This window comes from Pectinophora gossypiella, chromosome 20 (assembly GCF_024362695.1).
Source record: "Pectinophora gossypiella chromosome 20, ilPecGoss1.1, whole genome shotgun sequence".
Taxonomy (NCBI): Eukaryota; Metazoa; Arthropoda; class Insecta; order Lepidoptera; family Gelechiidae; genus Pectinophora; species Pectinophora gossypiella.
In genome coordinates, this window is record NC_065423.1 from 10704190 (window position 1) to 10727562 (window position 23373).

At 39.3% G+C, this 23373-nt stretch overlaps 2 protein-coding genes across 6 annotated transcripts in view; both read right to left on the bottom strand.

Annotated features, from left to right (window-relative positions):
- The window catches only part of LOC126376190 (PAX-interacting protein 1), a 28736-nt gene extending 28505 nt beyond the window's left edge, over window positions 1-231 (bottom strand). For both annotated transcript variants that reach the window (XM_050023413.1, XM_050023412.1), the window contains exon 1: window positions 27-231. In XM_050023413.1, the coding sequence (XP_049879370.1) occupies window positions 27-122 (96 nt within the window). In that variant the 5' untranslated portion in view covers window positions 123-231. The remainder of the gene's footprint in view (window positions 1-26) is intronic.
- Window positions 232-1561: 1330 nt separating this feature from the next.
- LOC126376242 (serine protease gd-like) overlaps window positions 1562-23373 on the bottom strand; it is a 115090-nt gene continuing 93278 nt past the window's right edge. Inside the window, exons 1-9 of one of the 4 annotated variants that reach the window (XM_050023531.1) lie at window positions 20948-20962; window positions 11531-11696; window positions 10309-10521; window positions 9586-9721; window positions 8984-9198; window positions 8404-8565; window positions 7794-7909; window positions 7134-7278; window positions 1562-1929 (exon numbers count right to left, since the gene is read on the bottom strand). In XM_050023531.1, coding sequence (XP_049879488.1) covers window positions 1721-1929; window positions 7134-7278; window positions 7794-7909; window positions 8404-8565; window positions 8984-9198; window positions 9586-9721; window positions 10309-10521; window positions 11531-11630 — 1296 coding nt within the window. In that variant the 5' untranslated portion in view covers window positions 11631-11696; window positions 20948-20962 and the 3' untranslated portion in view covers window positions 1562-1720. Of the gene's footprint in view, window positions 1930-7133; window positions 7279-7793; window positions 7910-8403; window positions 8566-8983; window positions 9199-9585; window positions 9722-10308; window positions 10522-11530; window positions 11697-16491; window positions 16507-19167; window positions 19442-20947; window positions 20963-23373 lie in introns of those variants that run through there. The other 3 variants (XM_050023528.1, XM_050023530.1, XM_050023532.1) reach the window with 3 other exon arrangements.

The following is a 23373-nucleotide window of genomic DNA, read 5'->3' on the forward strand; positions in this document are numbered from 1 at the left end:
ACATGAAAAAATTAACAAAAACAAACCTTTTCGGAAACATCGCCAGAGATGTAATATTTAACATCCTTGAAAATTGGCTCTTGCAATGATAAAGTTTCTATATCGTCAGCAAGCGTTACCATTTTCTACTTCATCAGTGTTTTAAAACTTTACGATTTATAATAAAAACATTTTTGTACTGGATATTTAACAAATGCCGAAACAAAATTCTTATTTTATAAAGCAACGACGTCCATTATTAATGTTGCCAATATAAAAACTAAAATCTACTAAAACAATCGCCATTTCTACAATTCTCAATTTCTACAGAATTTATTGAGCTCTATTTTTATTACTATAAATAAACAAATTATTTAAAGCATTATTGTCTTTTGATATCATTCAAATGATGACATAATAGTATTTTAAATGGCAATACAAAATAACGTTCATAATTTTTTGTACCTATTTTTTCGTTTAGAAATTATACCGAAATCGTCTTCACAGCCTGATGCCTAGCAGGCAGAGCAGGCTGTTATTTTCACTTCGATCCTATAAACAAGCCATTGCACCGTTCTAGGTTTTGCCTTTTGGATGAACATGACTCTAAGCGAGTATCAAGTTTACTTATATATTTATAATTTGAATTTTATAGGTGAATAAGTAATAGGTAGTGTTCATTTAAAATTATTGAGTACTTGCTTGGTATAATTATTCATTAGGTATAAAGAAAATATCAATGCTTACGACCGCCTGACTTGAGGATCGTAAGTTGGTGATATAAGTATGCAGGCATATATGTATAAGCTAAAGTAAAACTCCTTGGAATATTTTTATTTAAAGTTATTTTATTTGTCTTCATTTACTTATAACTTCTAAGTACATAGTTTCTTAAATGATAAATATATGTATGAGATAATTCTAAAAAATAATTCATTTTGTAACTACTTACCTAAATACACTTTAATTCTAATATTTATTTATTATTCAAATTATATACAACTTTTGTCGTCATTTAAGCTAGTGGCGGCCTTAGGGCAGTGCGAGCGGTGCGACCGCACCGGACGCCGAAATAAGGGGGCGCCAAAATCAACAAGACTGGTCCACCCTGGCCAGCAGCCCCGTATCTGGAGGGGAGCAAATGGGGAGGGGGGGGGGGGTATTTTGATGGGCTGAGGGGCGCCACTTTCAGGTTACGCATCAACTAAATATTTTGCTAGGGCCACCACTGCTTTAAGCGCACTCATACTATACGAAAAGTTCATTCTTAACGTGTGCCGCCGTATCGCGTAAGTGCGAGCGAGGCAGACTCCGTGCGCGTCTCTTACCTCTTAGCGGACTCTTAGACTACTAAAGCAAGGTCCAGAGGGGGTGAGGTAAATCTAGTCGGCACTCAATAGAAATTGGCGCGGGGGGAGAGTTACCAATCTATACGCAGTAGGTAATATTTTTCTTTATGCTATAAAGATGCCCCGAGAAATAATATACATACTGTCACGTGTTCATGGGCATGGGGTCATGACCCCCCCCCTCCCCCCGGACGACAGGTTGGGATGACCCATGAATATAATTCTCTACGGATCTCCGTAGCCTAACCTATCTATGTTGTCTGTGACCTGGTGACTCCCCCTTACATAAAGCTGGATCCGCACCTGCACATGTACATAAATAAGTATGCAATTTATCGAGGAATTTATCGGTTGATAAGTATATTTTATAATAAATACAATATTTCTATTTTCTACGTGGAATACATAACATTTTGTATCCACCCATGGTATTTTGCGGAATCAGTAAACACGATGTACTCGGAGAGGTTGCAGGAGTTGTCCCCGGACTTAGGGCGGAGGGACAGCGAGACTATGCCCCGGAGCCTCCAACGTCCACCCTCTAGAAGGTACAGGCCTCCGCCCGAATCGCCCAAACATGGTCCTGCGCCGTTGCGATCACCTGTAGGCAAAAAAAATACATTAACTTTATTCAACTTTAATTTCAGAATCGGTAGGTACATTTACTTCCATGCTGCAGTGTCTGCACGGATTACTCTATCGCGTACGACGTGATACACACCAACGAATGCTGTTTAGTCGACAAACACACATCTGGACTGTTGGTCGAAACCCGCTATGAACGTACGAGTAAAACTTCTGTCCCCGCGGTAAAGCAACCGCACCTGGCGCGGCGAGAATTATATGGAGGTCTTCAACCAATAGGAGAACGACGTTTATCTGTGTAGGTAGCATTCACAATTCGCTGCGTCTATTGGTCGAATCTCTATATAATTCGCGCTGCACGCGGCGCGGTTGCTGTGCCGCGGAATCTGGATTAAAAAACAATCCGATTCAAATCACAGTTATAAGTATCGTTATAATGTATCTATATACAGTGTTCGCGTAGAAGCGTTTTACACGCATCTCATTACTACTTATGCGACGCATGGTATATATCTCAGAACAATAACTAAAGCATAGAAGGAAGGCTAAAATAGCAACAGAACTCTATAATTCTGCTCTACTTTATCTTACGGAACCGGCGTAATGTTAGACAAAGACGCATATACAAAAATTGTTTCGTAATTTCGTAGGTTGTCACAAGTTTTTCATTGCCTAGTGTTGGGTTTCACTTTAGTATATGTCGATAAAATTAAATTTACTTACAATTAATGTCGATATTTTTTTTTACAAGATTTATTTTTGTAGGACGCAATTATCTTCTTCTTGATGAAAGGAGACTCTGTCTCTGATAGGTAAGTATCTAACCATTTTTGGATTATATTGTCTGGTTTATATTAGTTTGGAGCTGCAGCTCACATTCAGGAAGGAAATAAAATAGCCAACTGTTATCGTTTCATCGGTAAGTATTTTGTAATATTCGAATTTATTTATGATGTCATCCGCCGTGCACTGGTGTTGATCGACGTGCCGTGCAAATTGGAACCGCCGGGTCTAACCCGCACAGACGGTAAAAGGCCCGATGGGCTCACGCTCATACCCTAGGAGAGGGGGCGTGCTTTATTGTGGGACGCGATCTGCGCTTGCAGGGCCGGCTGCCGAGTAGGCCGCTACCCAAAAACTGGCGAAATATGGGAATTTAACACGGACCCACAATTTTGTCCCTTTTGCCGTCGAGACTTCGGGTGTGTGGTGCTCGGCCGTAATTACCATTTCATCTGTCTGATCTATAATGTTCAATGTAGGAATAGCATCGTCTCGAAGACGTCTCCACTTCGAATTAGGAACACACATAAATGAATCCGCAGTAAAATGTTTCGAGCAAATACGGCTGTACTTATTTGGAATAAAAAGAAAGAAAGTGCATTTCTTCGAGGCAATGACGTCATAAATCGTCCGAAACAGACGTATAAGGCCAATGTATGTATGTATTTGGAATCCAATTTCGTCTATTAATGCGAATTATCCATTCTTTCTCTTTGTTATCGTCTACAGGAAATCTAAAAATTAAAAGTATCGATAATTTTAGTACATCACTATGGACAATCAACATAACCTCAAATCAATTCCGTATTCATCGATGAAACGTATAATATAATGGATATCTCAAATATTTTATGCTACAAATCTATTCAGCAAAACATATTAGTTTCCTAAAATTGTTCAGCAGTTCACATTTCACTAGAAAATTACAAAAAACTTACCGATGAAACGACAGAAGTTGTTGGCTATTTTCTTTTCTTCCTGAATGTGAGCTGCAGCCCCATACCACACAAGACATAATGTCACAGAGTCGAGACACTCAATTATTTGATATAAATAAAAGTTTCTTTCCATTTATTTGGAAAAATATTGTTAAATTATCACTTAAAACAATCTGAACACAAGACACTCGTAAACAAAGTTCACGCGACCGTGTCAAATAGTTCGGTAAATATAAGTAAAATCTTCTTATGTATGTTACTATGTATTTGGCCGAGTTAAAATGAGTCCAATAGGTCCAAACTCAGAACAATAACTAAAGCATAGAAGGAAGGCTAAAATAAGAATTCAGAAACTATAAACCGGCTCTCTTCTAGCTTACGACACAAACTATGAGTGAGAAAAGGACAAATGATTCGCTCTTTGCTTCATTTTTTCCGAGGTTGTCACAACATGAAATGTCATTTGGACCTATTGGACTCATTTTAACTCGGCCAAATACATAGTAACATACATAAGAAGATTTTACTTATATTTACCGAACTATTTGACACGGTCGCGTCAACTGTGTTTACGAGTGTCTTGTGTTCAGATTGTTTTAAGTGATAATTTAACAATATTTTTCCAAATAAATGGAAAGAAACTTTTATTTATATCAAATAATTGAGTGTCTCGACTGTGTGACATTATGTCTTGTGTGGTATGGGGCTGCAGCTCACATTCAGGAAGAAAAGAAAATAGCCAACAACTTCTGTCGTTTCATCGGTAAGTTTTTTGTAATTTTCTAGTGAAATGTGAACTGCTGAACAATTTTAGGAAAGTAATATGTTTTGCTGAATAGATTTGTAGCATAAAATATTTGAGATATCCATTATATTATACGTTTCATCGATGAATACGGAATTGATTTGAGGTTATGTTGATTGTCCATAGTGATGTACTAAAATTATCGATACTTTTAATTTTTAGATTTCCTGTAGACGATAACAAAGAGAAAGAATGGATAATTCGCATTAATAGACGAAATTGGATTCCAAATAAGTACAGCCGTATTTGCTCGAAACATTTTACTGCGGATTCATTTATGTGTGTTCCTAATTCAAAGTGGAGGCGTCTTCGAGACGATGCTATTCCTACATTGAACATTATAGATCAGACAGATGAAATGGTGTTTAAATTTAAATTTCAGCCTAGCCTGCATCATCTCACTGCTGGATAGATAGATAAGATATTTGTATCATGTTATCACAACACGTTTATACTATCTATCATTCAACTACATATTATTATGTACTTAATAAACTTAGTATATACTAAGTCTGTAGTTGTTTTATGTCTAAACAATTATGAGTTGTACACGTTTTATATAAGTAAATTATTATTATCTTTGATTTCAGATATTAAATCCAAAAGTGTCGACTGGATTTACATGAAAAGGTATATCAAATAATTTTCTTTTTTTATATTTTTAATATGATATACATATATAGAGTGTATAATTCAACCAGCTGCACAATGCACTTAAATCAGATATATTTTACTTTTATTTTTATAGATTATTTTGTACATATACTATTTTAACATTATTATTAAACTTTATTTCAGTCAGTTCAAGAAGACGAGATGAAAAATTTAAAAGAAAAGCTGAACAAGTCCCGCCTCAAGATCAAACGACTTAATGAAAAAAAAAAAAAAAACAATGTGACAGGGTGTCACAAAGACAGTTTCTAAGCAAATTGACACTGTTTAGAAATTAATAAATTTGTATTTATTGTAAATATAATGTACATAATTAATAACGTGTGAAATAAATACTTGCTAATGAAAATGAACAGATTTACGATCTAATTTATATTTCATTTTACCTCCTGTTCTTATTTACTCCTACTCCAACACTCCAGGTTGATACGAACTGCGCCCAATAAAGAATGTAATGAATGTTATAGATTTGTGTAAGCGACTTAGATAAATCTTGACTAAACCTTCCTTTACAAATACAAATATACTTTATTGCACACAACATACAATACTTACAAGTTTTACACGAAAGATACAGTACACCACCTACCTACCTTTTACTTTCCCTTTCTGTTCTCTTATGAATACTTGTATGCCGTATTTTTTTAAGTATAATGCTATATCTAGTAGGTACGAGTATGGTAATCCTAGTATTGAAACAGCTTGTAGCCCTAGTAAAGACCGCCATTTTATGTTTACAGAGTGGCACGTTTTTTCTGTAGGTATTTCCAGTCCATACTCTTTTCTATGTCTATGGCGTGACCCCATCGGGCCTCTTACTGTCTGTGCGGCTTAGACCCGGCGGCGGCGGTTCCAATTTGCACGGCACGTCGATCGACACCAGTGCACGGCGGATGACATCATAAATAAATTCGAATATTACAAAATACTTACCGATGAAACGATAACAGTTGGCTATTTTCTTTCCTTCCTGAATGTGAGCTGCAGCTCCAAACTAATATAAACCAGACAATATAATCCAAAAATGGTTAGATACTTACCTATCAGAGACAGAGTCTCCTTTCATCAAGAAGAAGATAATTGCATCCTACAAAAAGAAATCTTGTAAAAAAAATTTATCGACATTAATTGTAAGTAAATTTAATTTTATCGACATATTACTAAAGTGAAACCCAACACTAGGCAATGAAAAACTTGTGACAACCTACGAAATTACGAAACAATTTTTGTATATGCGTCTTTGTCTAACATTACGCCGGTTCCGTAAGATAAAGTAGAGCAGAATTATAGAGTTCTGTTGCTATTTTAGCCTTCCTTCTATGCTTTAGTTATTGTTCTGAGGGTCCAAATGACATTTCATGTTGTGACAACCTCGGAAAAAATGAAGCAAAGAGCGAATCATTTGTCCTTTTCTCACTCATAGTTTGTGTCGTAAGCTAGAAGAGAGCCGGTTTATAGTTTCTGAATTCTTATTTTAGCCTTCCTTCTATGCTTTAGTTATTGTTCTGAGGTATATATGCTTAAACCTATGACAAGCCGCCATTGCTAGCCCTTCGATGACGTAAATGTTACCACTGTGTTACCATTAAATTGGTATCTCCAACATTCCAAGGACGTAAATTTTATCATTGAAATTACTGACTAATGTATGTAATTGCTATTACTTGTCACATGTATGTATACAAATCATTAAAACTTTTCACTTCTTTACAAAGTAATTATATAAAAACATTGATACCTAGTAATTTACTTTTTACGAAATGGCAACGCAAGGTGAAATGACGTCAGCTGGTCTAACCTTGAAATGTTATCTGTCACTTTTGAGCACACCTGCGGGTTTAGCATTGTAAGCGCGCAACTCTTTCTCGCCTCGACATACGTCACTCGTCACTCTCTCACAGTACTGCACAGAAAGAGACAGATGATCTCTGTCGCGGCGAGAAAGAGTCGCGTGCTTACGGTGCTAAGCCCGTAGATTTTCTTATAGCACGATGCGACGCATCGCTCGGTGGCCATACGTACCAGCGCAGATGGTGTTATCGGAGGTGAGTTTATGGAAGTCAGGGTTGCTGGCGCGACAAGATGACGTGCTGACAATGGGCACTCGCACCATGCGGGGCTCGCCCCTTCCCGCTTGCCCCAGCTCGCTCTGGCCCCAGCCTGCTACCTGCACCATAGGGAGACTATCAAACTCACATTCAATAGCGTGTCGAAATAATCTCTAAATCATCAATATAAGGCCTCATAATACATCTTCTCCGGATGATTTATACAGTAATTAAAACACATAATATCGGGCTCTTATCGCGTTATTATCAGGGACGTGAGACTTCTGAAATTAACCCTGACACCAGGGTTGATGGGGTTGGTTACTCTCGACAATTATACAGTGTCTAGGAGGCGCTGGTAGATCAGGTGTAGTCATTATGGACCTTGAAGGGCCCCCCAGAAGAGAAGAGAGCGTAGTTTTAACTGAGCGCGAAATTGATAACTACATTAAATTATAGTGTTGTCTACATTAAAAATCAGGTTGTTCATTTAGGTTTTGCAGACTTGGTCAAACTTCGCGTCGTCAGTTTTATCGCTACCGCCTGATAAGTGAAATTTAAGACAACAGGCCCAAAACTGCCGAATCTGCGCAGTGTCCCCATTTGTCCGGCCAAGTAGTGAACTGATACTGACCACTCCGGATGCGCCGATGACGCGGCTGAGGTCCGCGCTGCCGGTCCATAGGCAAGCTGGTCGGATGTTCGTGTTGAACTCCACACTGCGCTCGAAAGCCAGCACTAGGATGTCATCTGGGTTAGAACAAAATAAGTAAATATTAATATAAGTAATAACATAATTGAAGGACTTACTCCCTAGTATAATCCCGTTTTTTACAGGGTCCGCTTACCTAACCTGAAGATTTGACACGTCGACTGCGACTGCCTGTCTAACCTTCCAACCCGCGAAGGAAAAACCAGCCCAATACAGGTCAGGTCACATACGTCCGAAAATACATTTCTCGCGAATGTGGGTTTCCTTACGATGTTTGCCTTCACCGTTGAGCACGTGACGATCATTTATGATCCAAACATGAATTCGAAAACAAAATTCGACAATCATTGGTTTAGGCCTGTGCTGGATTCGAACCTGCGACCTCAAAGTGAGATGCAAGCGTTCTACCAACTGGGCTACCATCTGGGCTACCACGGCTCATGAAGACATGTCGACTAAAATACAATAAGTACAAATGAACAGTGACAGCAGGACAGAAGTTGAAAACCTCCGTTTATGAATTGTGGCTTACTGGCAAGAGACGTAGCATTGTATGACTCGTGGATGGTCGCCGAGTTCAATGTCCTGGTGACGGTGACGTCATCGCCCCAGTCCTCCAGGTTGTACACGCCGACCTTCACGACGATGTCTTTTGTTGAGGAGAATGTGTTCTTTTGCTGCATGCAGTGAGCAGCTGGAATTAAACGGATCGTTAGGTATAGCATTGGACTCACGATCCGGAATCACGATCAGGGCTCGGGTTCGAATCCCGCTGGGGACACATCTCAAAATTCACTTTGTGATCCCTAGATCGGTTACACCATTACAGGCTGATCACCTGATTATCCGAAAGTAAGACGATCCGTGCTTCTGAAGGCACGTCGAGCCGTTTGTCCCAGTTACTGTTACTGATTGCGACGGAAAATTTCACTTGACATCAACTCAGAATCATGGTCGGAATCATCTCTCAAAGTTTTCGTTACGATGTCACTAGCACCCTGTATAACCAAGCCGAGGTTCGCGCCCAACTGGGCACCTTCAGGTCTGCCGTTTGCGGTAAATCTACAATGAGTCACGTCAAAAAAAGATACAGTATATAGGACCAATCTTACCAGTAACAACATGCCGATCAGACACCAAAGTCCCTGAACAGATGAAGGAGAGACTCCCATCCTTCCTCTTGTAGATGGCGACCAGCCAGGGCCAGTCCCCTCTGGCATAGGTCTGCCCGTTGTAGATGAGAGGTTGCCGCTCGTTGCCTCCTGCTATGATGCCGCAGTCGATGTTGGAGGATACTGGTTGGGGTGGTGGAGGCGGCGGGGTTTGACTGCAAACATGGAAACATAAAGGCTGCAGTCACTGCAAAAGTGAGGCGTTGTTAGTTTTTGGTGACGATTACTTTAAGCAATGTTACGATATTTTCGGTAGGCGCGTTAAGCCGTTGGTCCCGGCTTTTTTGAAGTGACTTATTGTAGATTTGCCGTAGACGGCATTAACTACTTGGCCGGACAAATGGGGAGCGCCGAGGTACAAAATTTAAGACAACAGTCGTCTGAGAGAAATAATATTTGAAAGAGTTAATTGACTTTAGAGGGTCGATAGCGATAAGCGGTGAATGAGGGAAATCGCCGACCACGCTGGCGGGGTCGGTATCGGGGTTCAGTCGTGAGCCCATGTCATGTGTTTGATTAAAGACGTTTGTGCCAGTACTCACACGACAGGTCGCGGTGGCGGCGGTGGTGGTTGTGTGACAACTTCAGGGAAATATTGGGGCTCCGGTGGTGGAGGCGGTCTGGTCTGTGGAGGCCTGGTCGCTGGCCTCTCCAACTCCGGGTGGTTGGGGTAGCTGACTGTAATAACAAAAATCTTGGGTTGGTAGTACATAAATCCCACTTAAAGGCCTAAAGGTCTTTATAGGTTGCCTACAAGAATTGCTACATTAGCGATAAGGTTGTCTCTTGTACCAATTCTTTGTCTGTAATTGTCTATGTAACGAGTTTCTTTTGTGTACAATAAAGCAATAAGACCGCAGCATAGGTATGTTCTCCTGAAGGTCGCGGGTAAGCTCGCTCCAACGATCAACCTCTCCAACGCCGTTGTCTGGGTTATTATTAACCCGCCAAAGACTCCTGACATTGCTCATGTAACGATTACTTACTTTTAAGTAAGTACTTAATAACCGAGACCAACGGCTTCGTTTCACACACGTTAGTGCCTTCCGAAACACAAATCATCTTAATAGACAATCGGTTGATCAGCCTGTAATATCTCAACCAAACTAGGGACCACAAAGTGTTTTTTTGTGATATGTTCCCATCGGGATTCGAACTTGGGACCTCCGGATCGTGAGTCCAACGCTCAACCAGTGGACCACGGAGGCCATTAATGCCTAGGAGGGTGTGCAGTAGGGATTATGACCGTGAGTGAAGAAACTCACCAGAATTCCAAGAGCCCTGCCGGTTTCCTTCATCTCCGAACGTGAAGATCTGTGTGTCCCCATCGTTTTGCTGGAAGAAGTCCTGGTCCAGGTCAGGTTGGGGCTTCTGCGCTGTCTGGGGGTACTGGAAGAACCCTGGTCCTCCGCCTCCTTTGAGGAACAAAGTGTGCTGGAGGCTTGTCATCGTCACGTACTGGTTCGGACCAGCCAGGTCTGTAATTCAAATTCAGAAAACATCTTTATTCAGTAGGTAACATAGTTACACATTGAATCGTCATTTTTTACATATCGAGCGTCTCATTCGCCTAAAAAAGAAACATAAAATATTGTTATACAATTTTGTAATTTGCCTGCCTAATATCAGTCCCTAGATAGTTAATCCTATGCATTGATATCTTCTAAATAATCACAAACCTTAAAGTTATTAATTTATTAAGTACAAAGTTTCTGTTATAAAACTCTTCAAATGACGAATTTAGTTAGTGAAGAAAAATAATAGTCATCATGCGTGAAGACTTAATGGTGCTAGGCTTATGGAAAATGTTCCTATTTCGTCAATATTTATTTTCTCGAGCGTTATCCCGTTATTCACAGGGTCTGCTTACCTAACCTGAAGATTTGACAGGTTTTTTATAGAAGTGACTGACTGTCTGACCATCCACCCCGCGAAGGGAAAACCCAATAGGTACAGGTTAGGTCACATACCTCCGAAAATGCATTTCTCGGGAATGTGGGTTCCTTCGCCATGTTTTCCTTCACCGCTGAGCAGGTGATAATCATTTATGATCCAAATATGAATTTTTCATTCATTGTTTATTTTTGTTGTATTCGTTTTTATATTTTTTTCTCGTCATACAGCGGATTGGGCCTCACTGTAACGTTGTATGTACCTTTAGGTATAAATAAATGGATTCGAAAACAAATTCGACAATCATTAGTTTAGGCCTGTGCTGGATTCCTGCCACCTCAAAGGCTGGAAGTGAGAGACAAGCGTTCTACTAACTGGCCTACCACGGCTGCCGTATATTCCTTATTCTATACATTGTTTTAAGTTTACGCGGTTATTATCATAATTAAAACACATAATAACGGGTTTTTACTGCGTTTAAATGGGGATATGAGACTCCCCTAGTCTCCGGGAGTCTCATATCCCCATTTAAACGCGGTAAGAACCCGTTATTATGTGTTCCTTATTCTATGGCTCAATTTAGCTAATACTCACCGCCAGGCCCGTAGCAGAGCACATTGTCGTTGACAGTGAGGTGTGTGGGTCGCGGGAGGGGCGACGTCACGGGGAAGTCCACTCGGTACACCAGGGGCATCCCCCGGTTGTAATCTTGCAGCAGAGTAGGGCTTTGCACCACTGGTTCTATGCGGCCTACGTAGTTCTGTGAAATACATACATAAACAGCCTATAATACGTCCCACTGCTGGGCACAGGTCTCCCCTCAATCAACCGGAGGGGGTATGGAGCAAACTACACCACGCTGCTCCACTGCGTGTTGGTGGAGGTGATTTTTACGGCTAACAGCCGGGAACAACGGCTTAACGTGCCCTCTGAAGCACGGAATTATCTTACTTTTTCGGACAATCAAGTGATTGCAACACACACACACACACACACATTTACTGCAATAAATTTCATTTCATTTCATTTCAAGCCTGACAAGTCCTTACCAAACAAAGGACAGTCTCACAAAGTGATTTCGACAATGTCCCCATCGGGAATCGAACCCGGACCTCCAGATCGTGAGCCTAAGTAATAGGGGGCGAGTTTATTGCCATTAACTGGGCACAAATCCTGGAAACCACATGTTATTAATTATTTATTATCCAAGCCGAGTCGTGATTCAAACCAGTGACACTACGATGCAAGTAACTAAATTAATGACCCCGACTCCTGCAGACACCTCCTAATTTTATTTTAAGTTATATACCCGTCATTTTCTTATCCGCCGAAAATGAAAGGGACGGATGATTAACAACTGTTAATTTTAAAATGAATGAATAATCCGAATGAATCAAAAAGGTATCTTATTGGTACGCAAAGCTTTTGAAAGCCTTTGATGTGTGCTGTCAACTTAATTAGGTCGGGTTATTGATCAATCTAAAATTTTTAGGCGGTTGTTTTAGATTCGTGACTAAAATTAACGTGTGATCCGTTTTTATGCCTGTCGATTACCCGTCCCTTTCCTTTTCGGCGGGTAAGAAAATGACAGGTATAAAATAGAATAAAATTAGATGGTGTTACAGGAATCAGCGCCAATGTTTTACTCCTTGCATCAGCACCAGAGTGTGATCTGTTTGTGAGTGAGTGGACGTATGTGTGTCGCGAGTGTCTGAGGTTCTGCGAGGTGATGAATGATGTGTGAAAATTAAATATGTTTTTATATTGTTTAAACTTAAGTTTCAGATGTTTTTTATTATACTGTTTATATTTAAAGTTTCACGGCGCATTGGCGCTTCTGCACTGTAAAGTCGCGAAATGTAAATAAATAAATAAATAATAAATAATTATTAAATAAGTATAAACCCTGGAAGAGCGGAGTTTTTCGTAACACAGGCAATTTCTTGCTTAAAAGGAAACTCCAGTAAACTAATGCATGACTGAATTTATAAATAAACATTTTTGTATTTTTTATATAAAGATTATTTTAATGCTCAGGGAAAAGTCAGTGGAAATAATAATGTAATAACAGGTATAAATATGAATAATAATTAAATAAAATCTAGACGCACAACTCGTTGATGTCTTTTGTATGGGGCTTCGTTATAAAAATATTTGTATGTAGAAGATATTAAATATAACCTAAGATCACGTCTACATTTCAATTGGGGTAGTTACAGGTACATCCATTGGTAGTTGAACTAAGTACGGTCACGAGTACTAATATAGGTATATACACTTTGAAACCATGTCATATTATTTTTTTTGACAACTTAAACCGTAAGTCTATTAAATGTCAAATATGATAGTGCGACAGGGTTCTAAAGTGGGTACATGATAATTGCTCATGACTGTACCCGCACCTCACCGAGCTTTCAGTTAGACGTGATACGTGGTGAGCTGTATCGCCGTCTACCTTATAATGGTCGAGCACAGACACACAAAACACATATTGCATACGCACATAAAGTTATGCCCGTAATCCCGGCAATCCTAACCATCTGCGGCAAATCTACAATAAGTCAGGTCAACAAAAAACTAGGTCCCATTTTCTTGCAAATTATAAGCATGTTTTGATGAACAATCACCCTGAAAAATAAATATAATATGGTCGTAAGGCCCAAAGTCCTTTTAAAATCCAAATCCCATTGTTTAACTATTGTGTCTGGAAAATCGGGCCTTACGAGGATATAGGCGCCACGCAGGCGCGTTGGTGCGGACAATTACTGTGAGGTCAAATATTCGAATCAATTAAAAAATTCGATCATATAAACTGAACTGATAAAAAATAAAAACAACGGTCCGCGCAGCTTTCACGATTCAACACTAAACTATGTCCGAGGGGGTGAGGTAAACCTAGCTCAGCCGCTGGTGGGGAGCGGAGAGTTACCATTCTATACGTACATAACATAACATATCTTTTATCTTATTCTATGCTACTACTATCTACCTACTCGATGAGTCCATGTTCAACTATTTATAATATCTACCTACACAGGTAAAAAAGCGACTCAACGACATTTCTCATTGCGTCCTGACAACCATTTTGCTTTTATTTAAGTCGGTAATTTAAAGCTTGCCCTAGGTGAAGTACCTTAGTAAGTGCAACCTCCACCGCGAGCTAAGATACGACTCAGCTCATTTTATATAACGACGGTCAGAAGGCAATGTTTTAGAGGGCTTATCTATCCTAGGCCTATCCTAGAGGTCAAATGCCCGGCCCGACTATACCACACCCCGACCACTTCATACAAAACACCTTATTTTACACAGACACTACACATTCATCCATCATCATCAATTTAAGAGCCATGCTCTTGTCGGTGTAGCATTTTCCATTCCAGTCTATCAAAGGCCAATTCCTTGACTATCCTATAAGACACGACGTTAAACTTTTCTTTAATCTGTTCTATGTAAGCTCTTCTTGGTCTTCCCCTTCCTCTCTTTCCTTCTAGCTTTCTTTCTGTTTTTTAATAAATTCGTCGTGTCTTATTAGGTGTCCAATCATCTTGCCTCTTCTGTCCTCAATAATTCTCAGTATTTGTCTTTGTTCACGCCAACGTGAACGCACCATAATATTGAAAAACGGCAACCCCGAGACGTTCTTCCGTTCCCGGTCTATATTATCTGTGCTTTTTCAATTCACTCTCTCTATCTATCTCCGCGTCACGTAACTACCGACTATAACAATCGCGTACGCGCACAAAATGTAATGAAACAATCAGGTCAATAAACAATCCCCCTCAAGAAACAAAGCTTTCATTGAAGCAATCCTATCAATCTGCTACAACAAACAATAACCCCACGCCGGAGCTACTGCAGCGCCGACAGTCTTTTTTCCCTTACTCTTACTAGCACTTCCTCATTTGTAACCCTCTCTGTCCAACTTATTCTTTCCATCCTCCTCCAACACCACATTTCTCAGCCGACTAAACCTAGCTCAGCCGTTGGTGGGGAGCGGAGAGTTGCCGTTCTATACGTAGTACTTATTTATTCCTTATTCTATGATTACGCTAAGAATTATAATATACTTAAATAAATTATAGCTCTCGGTGGTCAACGCACTTTAGTCTTAAGCGATGTACGAAGATACGACCGTCACGACAACACAGGTGTATCTGAGCATACTTTTTATACTTTTAAATGTTTTTATTTTTATAAAGCCCGTACAAGGAAAACGCACGCGAAAACCCAGAGAAAGTAGTTCTTGTCACTTAACGGTCAATGACTGTCCTCTTTAAATATACCTACGGGTAATTATTCAAGTAAAGTACATAACGTACATCCGTGCCTCAGAGTGCACGACACACCGGCTGCCCCGGATATTGACATACAGGGTGTTAGTGACATGGTAACAAATACTGAGGGGGATGATTCAGACCATGATTCTGAGTCAATATCAAGTGAATTTTTACGTCTTCGTTTTTTGGCTGAATAATGAGCTGAATCATCCCTCTCAGTATTCGTTACGATGTCACTTACACCCCGTACGAGTATGTACAGGTAGCCATACAAGTAGGTATGGATTTTAGTGACACCGTAACGAATAGTGAGAGGGATGATTCAAGCCATGATTCTGAAATCCCTCCTTATCACAGGAAAGCTAAAAAAAACCTTAGTATGATCGGCTATTTATCAAAAAAATACATTTGTCTGCAGTTTACTTATTACGAAATTGATGATAAAATTGCAGTCTGTCACATAAAATATACATTGCCAGTAAAGTAGTGTAGCGTAGCTCATATTACTTGTTAAGGTAAACATAGAGATAAGTTAGCTTTAAGAACTTTTTTATGTCAGTCACCTAGTAAACGCCTTACAGTGAACACGCACTTATTATTTGCCGCCCTTCTGAACCACATAATATACTTAGTCTCACATCCAGTCAGTATCACCACAATTAGCATAAACCACACTATTTCGACAAAGTAATGACCATTTCGGCAAAGTGGCTATGGAATTTGAAAAGCAGTAGAGCTATCGTAGTTATCTGTTTGTAGGAGCAGTAGTAAAAGAGAGCGGGTTTGAACCGGCGACAGCGGTTCTCATGCAAAATGCGCGTTAGGGCCTTTCCAATCGCTTTCTTCTACTCCGTGGTCGAAATTGTTGTAAGGGGAATTCCGTGGTCTTTGTCTGCCCCAACGGGAAATAGACGTGTCCTGTATGTATGTATGTATTGGTCATCTAAGCTTATGACCTGAACAAACATCAGATATACTTACTTACCTAATTTATTTTCCTCAACATTGATAAACAGTATAAATTGCGTAAGTAAATATGCTTTACTGAGTAATTCCTTATTCAAATTCAAAAATATCTTTATTCAGTAGGTAACATAGTTACACTTTGAATCGTCAATTTTTACATATCGAACGGCTCATCCGCCTAAAACTACAGCAGCTTCGCACAACCTGTACAGCCGGGGAAAAGAAGCTGCAAGAAAAATGCCTCACACTTACACATGCCTCTAATATATACTGCTAAAATAAACATCGCATGATGAACTAAGTACTTACACCTCACCGAGCTTTCTGTTACCAACGTGATAGATAGGTGATGAGCCGTGCGCTGCAAGAATTACGCACGCACGATATTTTATTGATTTTTTACATAACATAAACAGCCTATATACGTCCCACTGCTGGGCACAGGCCTCTCCTCCATTAACCGAAAGGGGTACGGAGCATACTCCACCTCGCTGCTCATTAGTGGAGGTGCTTTTTACGACTAATAACCGGTACCAACGGCTTAACGTGTCATTCGAAGCATGGAATTAGGTGATTCAAGTCTGCAATGTGCCTACCAAACAAAGTAATGTCGAGAATGTCCCCATCGGGAATCGAACCCGGTCCTCCAAATCGTGAACCCAATGCTCTAACCACTAGACCACTGAGGCTGTTCCATACTTTTGTTATTTAGAGTCATCATCATCAGCCCATTAACGTCCCCACTGCTGGGGCACGGGCCTTCCCTATGGATGGATAGGGAGATCGGGCCTTAAACCACCACGCGGGCCCAGTGCGGATTGGTGGTTATTAACGACTGCTAATGCAGCCGGGACCAACGGCTTAACGTGCCTTCCGAAGCACGGAGGAGCTCGAGATGAAATCTTTTTTTTTTTTGTGGTCACCCATCCTATGACCGGCCTCTGCGAAAGTTGCTTTACTTCAACAATCGCAGACCGAGCGCGTTGACCGCTGCGCCACCGAGCTCCGCTTTAGCTTCCGCGTTATTTAGAGTACTTACTTTTAAACTTTAGTTTATTCAAAGATTTCCATAAAAAATCGTGAATAAATAACTAATATTAGGGCGCCACATAAACCCCCTCCGGTTGATTGAGGGGAGGCCTGTGCCCAGCTGTGGGACGTATATAGGCAGTTTATGTAAGGCGCCACATATTTGTAGCTGGGAAATAGGCGTATGTTTATGTATTTATCTAAGTAAGTACTTAGGGTGGAAAGCAAGAGGGAAACCACTGCCCTATATTTCCCTAAAAGTAGCATGGACACAAAAGCATGGCTCTTAAATTAGTGATGATGACTTATATATTTATTTGTTGTTATGATAAAACAAGATAAACATATGGTTTTGAATTTGAATTAAAATAAGTATGTTATTGGGTCGTGTAATGGGTTCAAGATAAATAATGAAATTGTGATTAAGTACTAAATAAAGACAAATCTAAAAGTAACCAAAAACATTTTGTTTTTTCTATTTACTTATAACTCATTTATGAATTTTAATCAAGTAAACGTAATAACAAGTCCGACATTTTATCGCGTTTTCTTATGACGTCACAGTGAGCTTTTTCTTACAATTTATTTTATTTTGTGTTTTGACGTTTAGTAAAAAGAAACTAATTTGACAAGTTGAATCTAGCCTAATGCCCATCTTACGACCTCTTCACATTTAGCGTAAAATGACCACATATTCCGTTCAAAGACACGCATATTCAAAATCAGGTTTCCTAATTCTTTACGTTTGTCATTTAAAATTACATAATAATATAACGTACAAACAAGCTAACATTCGTCATCAAACGTATTTTTACAGCTTATCACTTAAAAATATATTTTAAAGAACGTCTAGGGCCCTGTACCGATGTTTTTCTTGCAGCTTCTTTTCCCCGGCTATACAGGTTGTGAGAAGCTGCAGTAGTTTTAGACGGATGAGACTTTCGTTAGGTACTTACTTATATAAAAATGACGATTCAAAGTGTAGCTATGTACCGTGTAGTGTTACCTACTAAATAAAGATATTTTTGAATTTGAATTGCCTACTTGACAATTTCCGGATTTAATAAGTATTTTAAAAAATACAGACGTTTTTTTATACGTCTTAAAATAAATTATTTTCTAGAAAAAGCTTTATATAATAGAAAAAACACATTTTTCTTTATTAATTTCAAATTTTGAAACCAGACAGATAGTTTTTTGTTTATTTTGTGAAATGTGACGTCATACGAAGGTCAATCATGGCCGCCGGTGTTTTGGGTTTTGTCAAAATAAAATAAAAACGCATCGCATTCTTATTTTGTAAAACAATAAAATATTTAAAAATGATCTTAATAAAAAAGAACTATTGGATAATTATCGTTAAATAATAAACTACCATTTCCGATACATTTATTTCATATTTTAGTGTTACAACTGTCAAGTAGCCAATTATAGACGGCAGGCCCGAACCAATACACGACGATGACAAGCCTCTAGCACACGTTGCACGGTACATATCCGATGTTTCCTATCCTAGCCTAATAGCAACTTTGCTCGAGTGGAATGGAAAGTACGCAGTAGCTTTATTCATCCGTTCCTGGATTTTCATCCAAATCGATCCAGCCGGGTTTGCATGACAATCGCGCCGCGCGCGGCGTGAATTATATTGAGCGCTTCGACCAATAGCCGTTTGATGTTCATCTACGTAGATAGCATTCGTATCGTTTAGGTATTGGTTCAAGTGCTCGATATAATTCGCGCCACGCGCGGCGCGGTTGTCATGCAGACCATACGCGAAAAGTTAACTAAGAAAGTTGGTATTAACTTCCGCATTTACAAAGCCGGGAAAGCTCCCCGCATTCAACCAAAATCCCGGGTTGTCCCGGGCTGTCGTTTGCGAGCTGATGCTTAATAAATAAAAAAATAAAACGTCGACACTCACCAATTGGGCGGACAAATAGCTCATGCGATACTTACTGAGGGCAGTCGAGCAGCTATAGTAAAGTTTGCTCGCAGTTGAAGCGTCGAAACAGGCCCGGAAGGCCTAACATTGATCACCCCATACACCCCGGTCCCGTCGCTTTTATACTCAAACACTCCAGGACACGGCGACTGATACTGTCCATACACTACACTAACTAACACTAAAATAACACTAAAAGTTCTAGAACACATTTTCTAAATTTAAAAAGTTTTATTTACGCTATTTCTTCGACGTTATCCGTCCGCGAAACATGGTGAAACGTGTGGTCATCGCGACAGTCGATAAAATACTGTTGTACCAATGAGGTAAAGTTTGTATTGTGATGTATGGGCGGGACGGAATTTACAACGTCCAACTTTCCCATATTATGTTACCTATATGGATTTTACTTAACTTATAAAGTTTACCATCAATAAAATCACAAATCCAAAACCAGTTCATAAAACCCGAGTTTCCTGATTTAGTAGTTTAAACCACGGAAAATCATTAATTCATCATTGTGTAACGTAGATCTTAATATATTTAAATATAAATTCTAAGCACAGGCTTGGCTGTCAATACATTCATACAAATCCCAACCCTATTTTGTCCAAACTTGACCCGGAAAATTTGGAAGGATGGCAACTCTATCATTAATTAGGTAGGTACTTTTCAGTGCGGTGTTGATGTACTTAAGAATAAGAAATCAAGCTCTCTCCAAGCAGTGATGGGCGTTTCAGGGAATGTTCCCACTTTGGGATAACGTTGGTTCCCAGCAGTAAAAAGGGCACAATTTTTTTTAATGGATAAGTTCAGAGTTTTCATCTCGAGCTCCTCCGTGCTTCGGAAGGCATGTTAAGCCGTTGGTCCCGGCTGCATTAGCAGTCGTTAATAACCGTCTTTTACTAAATAACCGTGGTTTAAGGCCCGATCTCCCTCCCTATCCATCCATAGGGAAGGCCCGTGCCCCAGCAGTGGGGATGTTAATGGGCTGATGGTGATGAAGATCAGAGTACAAGAAAGCACTAATTGAAAAAAAAAACCAGCCACAGTCCTTACCATTAAAGCGTTTTTATAATTTGAACATTCCTACTCTGGGAAAATTCCCGGGAACGGCACATCACACTAAGATTCGTATATAAATTCGAAACACGTAGATACAAAGTTCACCTACCTAAGCTATTTTATTATTCATGCGAATTCAATTGAATAGCAAAGGGCTGACAAAGTCGGAAATGTTTAAGACATAAAAAATAAGCCCACGACTAAGTACTCGTATATCAATTGAGGTTGTTGTGATTTGGATAGTGTGAATAAAACAGATATTCGGTATATAAACTGGTTATATTATTAAGTACTAGCGACCCGCCCCGGCTTCGCTCGGGTGCAATACTAAGGAAAAAATTAAATTATTTACAACATCACATTAAAAACCTCAAAAATAACAGTATTTCTCCACTATTTAATGGATGTTATTATACGTGCATATAAACCTTCCTCTTGAATCACTCTATTAAAAAAAAAACGCAACAAAATCTGTTGCGTAGTTTTAAAGATTTAAGCGTACATAGGGATATAGGTACAGAAAATACGACTTTGTTTTATACTATGTAGTGAAGTGATAAGTAATACAGAAAAAAAAAATAAAAATGGTTGGTTTGACATACAAAATGGTGGGAAGAGAACTAGCGCCACGAGTGACGAAAATAGGCACTAAACACTAAGATTACGTTCCATTTCAACTAACAGGGGTAGTCAGAGATACATACATCGCAAGATATACCAAGTAACCACACCTCACCGAGCTTTCTGTTAGACTAACGTGAGCCATATCGCCGTCTACATCGGTCGGTCGGTCAGTTTTCACTAATACAGAAAGAATAAGAATAGAAGAATAAAATATATAAAGTTGGATCGATCATTATAGAAAGATACCGTTTACCTAACCTGAAGTTTTGACAGGGCCGGATTTTTTACAGAAGCGACTGCCTGTCTGACCTTCCAACCCGCGAAGGGAAAACCAGCCCAATATAGCTTAGGACACATTCGAAACACATTTCTCGGGCATGTGGGCTGATGTTTTCCTTCACCGCTGACCACGTGATAATCTTTTATGATCCAAAGATTAATTCGAAAAACGATTTCGAAAATCATAGGTTTAGGCCCATGCTGGATTCGAACCTGCGACCGACTACTCTCAGACGACTATTTTTATAAAAGACTAGGTTTTTTATACGGGTGTGAGGTAATCTAATCGCATCTTTGTTTAGACATTAGATAGGTGCATATTTATGTAAAGGTTTATCAATTCTAAGAATATATTTTATTGTAAGATTGCGATGACATCTCATCAATATTATGAATATGTTTAACTTATCCTACATCCTGGGAGGCCAATTAACACTGACCCCTGACCATTCCGTTTAGCAGAATAAGTATACAATAAAGAGAAGAAATGTAGACGTTCCTTGAAAACTGGTGAATGCTCATATTATGATGCTTTGTGTAGGTATAAGGAAAATGGACAATGTAACACGTTTTGGAAATACCTGTTTAACCGTTGTATTGTACCTTATCGAATCTGACTCAATCTGAGCAAATGTTCGGCGTTCTTGATGGCGTTGTGAATGGTGATTATATTAATGTATGTTGAGGCAGAGACAGATTTAGAGTTCAGAAGAGGGGGGGGGGGGGATTTTCTTGGATAAATACGACGTTTTATCACGTTTTTCACGTTACTTATGACATCACAGTGAGCTTTTTCATACAAACTCCATAGTAATTTCGTGTATTGCCTTTTAGTAAAAGTAACTGATTTGACTAGTTGGAAACTAGCTTTGGCTCAGATCTTTAAATTGGCGTTGATGTCCGATGGAATAATGATAAAAATAGGAACTTCATTCACCTCAATCCGTGACTGTGGAATAATAAACACAATTCGGCATTTAAAACGAGTTTGCAAAAATTACGTGGTTTATGTTTGGTGCGTATTGTTTTTTTTTTTAAATAGTTATTTGGCGCCATTTATGGCAGGTCTCTATTTTTTTTTATTTTACGGGTTATTAAATTAAGTTTTGGTGGCCAAAATACGAAGACACGATCAATAATATCCAATCATAGTGAGAAATGAGAAAAATACATCTTGCCTAAAACATAAATGTCCAAGAAGGCCAAGTTCGTAAAAATAAACCCTCCTTTTTGCTTCGCCACAGTCGGGTAAAAAGGATGCCAGATACCAAGTCTATAAGTGTGTAGTTTAGTTTCACATTTAATCTTAGGAAAGGTTCAGTAAGATCTACTCTGAACCGGCGTGCGTGTTTGAAACGATTGATGAATGTGGAGGAAGCAAGAGAAGTGTGTCAGGATCGAAGTTAATGGAATTCCATAGCCTCTGCACTAAAATTAAGATAGCCATACACAATCGACGCATGTAAACCATTATTACATTAGGCAAGTAAGTAGTCGTTACATGAGCCATGTCAGGGGCCTTTGGCGGCTCAATAGTAACCCTGACACCAGGGTTGATGGGGTTGGTAATTCACCTTACAACCTACACGATAGAAGAAGAAGGGTAGGGCGCGGTTGGGCGATCGACCAGGGCGCCGGATAAAAGGGGCGCCGCAGCCTGCAAAAGAGATGCTGAAAAGAGAGCTGATAGAAAGGCCAGAGAAGTAAAATTTTATTAGTTTTTTTTCTAATAAGTGGTTATTTTTTATAATAAATAATTTTAATTATTTTATTTTTTAATAATTAAATTATTTTTATAATTAAAATATAATAAAAAAATAAATAATATATTTTTTTTCATTAATGCTTTCTTTCTTTTCGTATGGGTTTGAAATACAGTTGGAGGGCGCCGTAGAAATCTCGCCCAGAGCGCTGGTAGAGTTAAAACCGTCTCTGTGTACATTTGTTTATCAGATGTTACGTATAGATGTGAAAATAGGCGTGCTCCCTACACCGCTATTAAATGGGAAACATAGCTGGCGTGGAGTGGATGTAATACCCTTATACACCTCTGCCTACCCCATCGGGGATATAGGCGTGACTTCGTGACCTCGGGACAAACAGACAGATCGACTTTAATTAAGTATGTTATAGTTACATAACACAATACGTCCCGGGTTCGAATCCCGGTGGGGACAAATCACAAAAATCACTTTGTGATCCCTAGTTCGGTTAGGACATTACAGGCTGATCACCTGATTGTCCAAAAAGTA